The following is a 6,630-nucleotide window of genomic DNA, read 5'->3' as shown; positions in this document are numbered from 1 at the left end:
TTTGTCAACACGCACAAACATAAAAAAGTCACGATAATGGTGCTACCACAATACAATATTTTTGTTTAAATAGATTATCTGCACAATGTTAAGTAAACATTTGTAAAATCTCCACCTGTCAAAACATTATTATTTTCTCGCGGGTAAATTCAAAAACACGCTATAATTCCGTTGTTATAGTAACGGAACATATGATTTACCACGCCTCGAAAATAGTAATTATTTGAAATTTCTGGTTGAAAAAAAAACGTAAGGGGTTGGAAATCGGGCATTTGGGTTGTATTAAGACTAAAGGGTAGCACCGAAGTTAAAAAAATGTAAAACAGTTGGGGTATTTAGTGTAAAATGAGTGTAAAATCCGCGCATGCGCATCTAAGATATGACCTGAAGTCAATGGTACGGCACACTCTCCGTCTCCGGGACGAGTGCGTGAAAATGGTGAATTCCTAGGTTCCGAACCAAAGTCTAGACTGATACATGTAGTGAACCATAATAAACGTTGTATGGTGTGCTTCGGTAAGTGTTTGAGTGGCCCAAATAATCAAATTCACTAAATGACGTTGACCGGGTCTGAGTCAGTAATGGCGTTTGCCGTTCACAGACCTAACCACGGCAGAAGATATTGAAATGACATTTCACAACATCCCAACTCGGGAGGATTCAAAGAAAACAAATTAATTGTTAGTGCAATTGTACGTCGCGACGCATTCGCTAGGCTTACGGAAATTTGTGTAATACACTGTGATACTAACAAAATGTGATATAAAACGACTGAAATGAATTTATAAAAGTGCATCTTGGCCCCGAAAACATTTCTATGCAGTGCTCCTGGACGCACGACTCATAACGAAACTGTTATTTTAAGGGTAAGTCGGGTTTGACAGCAATATGCCACCAGTTACCACCCCACGGCCAAATTTACCAATTAGTGACAATCCACATCCCCAACAACTCGTAAATTACTAGATTAAAACGTACATTCTGCATGATTCATTATTCATTAGCCAGTAATTTGCGAAAAAAGAAAAGTTGGGTTATGTTCTTTGTCATAGTTCCACACTATGGATACATGTTCCTACCTGTCATTTCATGTTTATTTAGAATGTGCGCTAACGAGAAATCAAACAAAGCCAGGACCTTGTACTTCACAATTTCCGTTATTTCTGAGGCCTCCTTATCTTTTTAATTATGGCCATCCCAACCCAAATACGGGCAAATGCCAATTCATTATTTATCCCAATCTTATCTCAATAACTTATATAGCTAGCGCGATAAAATTCCAATAATTCGTTCTTGAACATAATTCTTCGCCAATAAATCTGACCTATATTAATTGTGGGATGAGCGATAAAAAATGCGCGTGTTAGAAAAGGGCATCGATTGTCAGGGCGGAGGTCATTGCCTTTACGTCTCAGAAAACCTCAAATTAATACAAGTTTTACTAATTCAAGGTTCCGCATTAAACCCCAGACACCCACCAACGTAAATAGCAGGGTCCAATTGATTTTTCATTCCCACCTTGACCACAAAATAAATTATTTTTCTCTGACTGAATAAAACCGAATTTGAATTCTTTCAACATCTTTAGTTACTATGGTTTCTGAACTAGCCAAAATACAATCAGAAGCCCTAAAATGATCCATAAATCAGATTTCAGACGTTGCATAACCTTGATTCGTTTCTTAGAAATCAATAATAATTTTAACGTGCACCTCCAACTTAAAACGTGACTTAAATCATCTTAATGTTTTGCAAACATCATTACATTATCATAAGTCATAATTGATAAGATAAAATGTTCAGTTTTGACTGCAACCTTTGTGAAGGAAAACCGTCATTGTAACGTAACCCGTGACGTGATTTTGTATGAACACCCTTATTATTGCGTCGACACGTGACTCGAATAATAAGACTATTGACTCATTATTTTTTTTAGGTATAACCATGGACAAAACCGATCAGAAAAAGAATTCAAAACGCCATGGTTGGTTAAAATTTGTTTGTTTGTTTTTGTTTTTATAAATTTGTGATTATAGGTGCTAACGAGTCTCATGGGACGCGCCATATTTCCAACTCCAGTTCTGGGGTTTTAATGGTGGGTCCAAATTTTCGTGTGGGGAAGAAAATAGGCTGTGGAAATTTCGGCGAATTACGCCTAGGAAAAAATCTTTATAATAACGAACATGTGGCCATTAAAATGGAACCCATGAAATCGAAAGCTCCACAATTACATCTTGAGTATAGATTTTACAAGTTTTTGGGTAGTCATGAAGGAATACCAGATGTTTATTATTTCGGTCCTTGTGGGAAATATAATGCTCTGGTGATGGAATTACTCGGCCCTAGTTTAGAGGATCTTTTCGACATGTGCGACCGGAAATTTTCTTTAAAGACTGTTTTACAAATAGCGATCCAACTCGTAAGTCATGTAGTTGGAAAACTAGAAATTGGTTAATTTCTCTTGTTATAGTTACACAGGATTGAGTATGTACATAGTCGTCACCTTATTTATCGGGATGTTAAACCTGAGAACTTCCTTATTGGACGAAGTAGTACAAAACGCGAAAAAATAATTCACATTATAGGTACTTGATTTGTGGAAATGTAAAAAAAACCAGTGTTTTACTCACCGATTTTTAGATTTTGGTTTAGCAAAAGAATACGTGGAAATGGAAACAAATAAACATATTCCGTATAGAGAACACAAATCGCTGACAGGAACAGCACGATACATGTCGATCAACACTCATCTTGGCAAAGAGCAATCTCGTCGTGATGATTTAGAAGCTTTGGGTCATATGTTTATGTATTTTTTGCGAGGGTCACTCCCTTGGCAAGGACTCAAAGCCGACACGTTAAAAGAGCGATATCAAAAAATTGGTGACACAAAACGTGCCACACCAATTGAAGTTCTCTGTGAAGGACATCCAGAAGAAATGGCAACTTATCTTAAATACGTGCGACGGTTGGATTTTTTTGAAACGCCAGATTATGAATATTTAAGGAATCTGTTCCAAAATTTATTCAACCGCAAAGGTTATCCAGACGATAATGAATTTGACTGGTCGGGAAAGACAATGGTTAGTATATTTTCTCTCTCCTCTAATTACACATTTAAAAAAATGAAAATATTCAAGCCACCGAATTTATATGTACTGCAACAAATGCGGCACGCCCCACCTTCTAACATTATCAAAACAAAGTCGGCAAAGGTAACTTTACGTATTGCTAAATACCCGGAATTTTCGTTGTTTAAAAATTGAAATACCCTGACCGATTATTGCCTTGTCATGACCAATAGAAGGTGATTCTTTGATCGATTCATGTCATTTTTTTGATATGACTGAATTAATTAAGGACTCGTCTTTGCGAAAAAAGCTGTATGCAATTTGATTAAAGTAGGCTAAAAACTGTCGTTCTTATTGAATAAATAATTAGTAATTATTCTTAATCATATAAATTAATGTAATAGAAAAACTTCTTGCTTTCTTTTTATTTCCTTAGCTGTCACGGACACCGCTTTTTTATGTTTATGGTCATAATATGTATTATTGGCTACTGACCTTAGACAATGTCTCACTTAAGTAAATCAACATATTATTGATCTTTGACACGATATTTATTTATGACGTTGATGCGTAACGTATTTATTAAATGATCACTTTAACAAGAATAATGTATTTTTAGAGTACCCCCGTCGGTTCTCTACAAACAACAGCACATGAAGTAGTAGTTTCTCCAAATAGGGAAAGACATATTACAAATAAGGTATGTATTGTAATCGATTAACTATCTTAAATTAGTAGGTTTATAGTAATCTTGCATTTTACTAATTGTGATAAGAGTTGAATGATAATCACGCATGGTATTTGATAATAAACTCATTGCAAGCTGTCTACTTTCTAGATGTATTATAAAAGTAGTTTTTTCGGCCTCCGTCTAAAATTAGTGATTTTCCAATCGTTCAAATCGTCTTGAAAACACCCATTTGCCTGTCTTGGCAAGAAAATAAAAACAGGATTTTTAAATGAAAGTTTTTGTATTGGTAGCACTGAGTGACACTGAAATGTCAAATCTGTTTTGTACTTACAAATTCTGGCCACAGCCAACAAATGACCTTTTGGAAGTCTGCAAAAACCATTTGTTTCACATAAACATAACCTCAAACCATGATGAATGACTAACCGGTGATTTCTTCGGGCCTAAATCTCGTCGAATTTCTACACCATTTCACTACACACCGAAAAGTCGAATCAGAATGAATCGAATTTTTAGAAAATTTTCAAAAGCCCATTTCTTCAACAAATCATATTCTTTCCAATAACGATTGGACGACTTTTCTGGCAATAAATTCTGAATTGCAGCTTCTGCCACATTTTGAATATCTTGTGTATCCATTTTCAACGAATGCAATTGAATTTTCTTCTCAAAAGTCTTAATTACTTTACAAATGTCATAAAATTATTTTGTATTTAAATCATTACACCGTGGAGTAAGTGCTACCAATAGAAGAAAAATGAATTCCCTAGCCTGAGAATACAAATAACTACTGTGCGATCAAATAAAAAATAAATTAGAGTAGGCGTCGATTAAATTCTACAGTTGGCAACACATTGGCTGGGAATCTGGMCTGGAAATTTTTCACACAAACTGAAAGTGAAAATGACCATCCACCTCTTGTGCAGCGATAAAAAATTTTTGCTCTAAACTGAACATTATTTCACTCAAAAGGAATAAAACTTGGCAGTTTCCGTTGACATTTGATGTCAAAAATCAGGATTGCCATCTGAAGGACTTTAATCACCGCCTACTCTAATTTATTTATTTTTTTGATCGCACAGTATTTTGATTTTACATTACAAAGGGCAAGAGATAAGCAAATGATAGAAATATTGAGTGTGTCTGATGGTGTGTGTGTGTGTGTGTGTTGGCTGTTGTGTTTCCCGCTTTGGCTTGTATGTGTGGAATAACAAAAAAGTGCTAAATGAAGAATCCTTTGTAGACAACTAGCAAAGCAAATGCATGGCCTGAAGCTTCGAAGCAGAGTACATTGGGCAACTTGACACCAGCTGACCGTCACGGTTCTGTACAGGTTGTTAGTTCGACCAATGGCGAATTAAACGCCGATGACCCCACAGCTGGACACAGCAACACACCTATAACTCAACCTCAGGAAATTGAACTTCTTGATGAAACAAAGTGAGTATAAATGTCGTGTTGTAATGCACAGTATATTTATTGTTTTTCTTTTTTAAGAAAACGAATTTGTGTGTGGTTATCTTTTAGGTGCTGCTGTTTCTTTAAGAGAAAGAAGAAGAAAGGTGTACGCACTAAATGACTACAATACAGCGAGACAGACCAACATCTCACACTGTTGCCGTGTGGACATAGTAGTGCTGCAACACTTAATTGACTATGTTTAAATGAAGACTTCTGTCGACTTGTTACGTTGTACTATTTAAATAGCTAATTTAGGTTAGCCTTAATTTAAATATAAGTTAGTATAAGTCATACCATATCTGTGAACGTCTACGGAAGCCTTACTCGTCCTCGGTTCTGTACTTTTTTCCATTTGTATTTTTAATCTTACCTAGTTTGTCGTATTTATTGTTTACCAAATACTACGTTGTATGAATTATTTGACTTAGTGTAGTGTGTGTTCTAGTAAACATTTAACATATAATTTTTATCTATGAAAGGAGAACATGTTGATTTTTGCGAGTAAGGCCGAGTTTTAGTATGTTTGATAAGGGATGATTCTTACTGAACAATGTAAAATGATAATTGAGGTGTAAATAATCTAACAGCCTTTCACCGCATTTACAATTGTTTGGAACACGCATCATTCTTAACGCCAAATTTATTATTGCTATTTTTTAAAYCTTGCTCTTTTTGTTTGTATATAGTAATGTTCGCATGTTGAACGTTAAAATATTTAATTCGCAGTCTTTTTTTTATATAAACAAATATATTTGGCACGTTCAATATGGGGACCTGAAGGAATTTTAACGTAAAGTTGTGATTTAATCGTTGTATAAATTTGCTTTGTTGTTGATCTCAAGTAAAAATTGATCGACTGCTTAACTCTTCTTTAAACCACAAGCAACCTACAAGTTTATATGAACGTTGATAACTTGTGGCTCTACTTTATACCAACAATATGATTTTAATAATTTCTTTTGTGGCTCGTATAAAATATAGAATGTTAGAACACAGTGTTTTCTTATTTCTTTACCCTTTTTTAATTGCTAAACTCGGCAAACTCTAAAATTTCGACTTTTTGTACATACAACAAAAATTATTGAATGTATTATATAATTGATTCCATTTTTCTTCCTACGGTTTTAAAATTATTGTAATATGTATAAATTGTTGAATTCAAATTAATAAAAGAAAAATCATAATTTTGTAGTTTCTTTTTTTACAAAGAAAAACTACTTGTACCACTTGTTTAGTTAACAATTAAATAATGATATAAAACAAAGGAAAATGTAATTGTTCATAGAAAGTCATAATTTCATGAAAAGTTATCATTTCGCTTTTATTTTTTGATATCACAATTTGATACAAACAAAACCTGCTTTAGATTGCTGGTTTGTTACCACTAGGTAATGATTAATTTTTTATTTT

General features: G+C 34.2%; 1 protein-coding gene across 5 annotated transcripts; it reads left to right on the top strand.

The window, feature by feature from the left end:
- The first annotated feature begins 254 nt into the window (after positions 1-254).
- LOC123006399 (casein kinase I-like) lies at positions 255-6,215 on the top strand. Of its 5 annotated transcripts, XM_044400847.1 has the most exons (9): positions 270-516; positions 602-866; positions 1,937-1,984; positions 2,037-2,419; positions 2,471-2,585; positions 2,641-3,080; positions 3,688-3,768; positions 5,003-5,199; positions 5,257-6,215. In XM_044400847.1, exons 3-9 carry the CDS (start codon positions 1,945-1,947, stop codon positions 5,336-5,338), a joined length of 1,338 nt encoding a protein of 445 aa, XP_044256782.1. In that variant the 5' UTR covers positions 270-516; positions 602-866; positions 1,937-1,944; the 3' UTR covers positions 5,339-6,215. The 5 variants fall into 5 exon arrangements, with proteins under 5 accessions (XP_044256784.1, XP_044256785.1, XP_044256782.1 ...); XM_044400849.1 differs by having other exon boundaries at positions 255-866; positions 5,093-5,199; XM_044400850.1 differs by having other exon boundaries at positions 266-866; positions 5,093-5,199; positions 5,287-6,215.
- Positions 6,216-6,630: the final 415 nt, after the last annotated feature.

Source organism: Tribolium madens, unplaced genomic scaffold, assembly GCF_015345945.1.
Source record: "Tribolium madens isolate multiple individuals breed KSU strain unplaced genomic scaffold, Tmad_KSU_1.1 Scaffold_2;HRSCAF=44;Tcas5.2_LGX, whole genome shotgun sequence".
In the NCBI taxonomy this organism is placed as follows: domain Eukaryota; kingdom Metazoa; phylum Arthropoda; class Insecta; order Coleoptera; family Tenebrionidae; genus Tribolium; species Tribolium madens.
This window is presented reverse-complemented; position numbering and strand designations above follow the sequence as displayed.

Excerpts from the sequence above, each read along its gene's own strand:
- LOC123006399 (XM_044400847.1), top strand. The coding sequence starts at position 1,945 with ATGGACAAAACCGATCAGAAAAAGAATTCAAAACGCCATG. Across the intron at positions 1,985-2,036 it reads AAAGAATTCAAAACGCCATG|GTGCTAACGAGTCTCATGGG; the intron begins GTTGGTTAAAAT and ends TTGTGATTATAG. Across the intron at positions 2,420-2,470 it reads TACAAATAGCGATCCAACTC|TTACACAGGATTGAGTATGT; the intron begins GTAAGTCATGTA and ends CTCTTGTTATAG.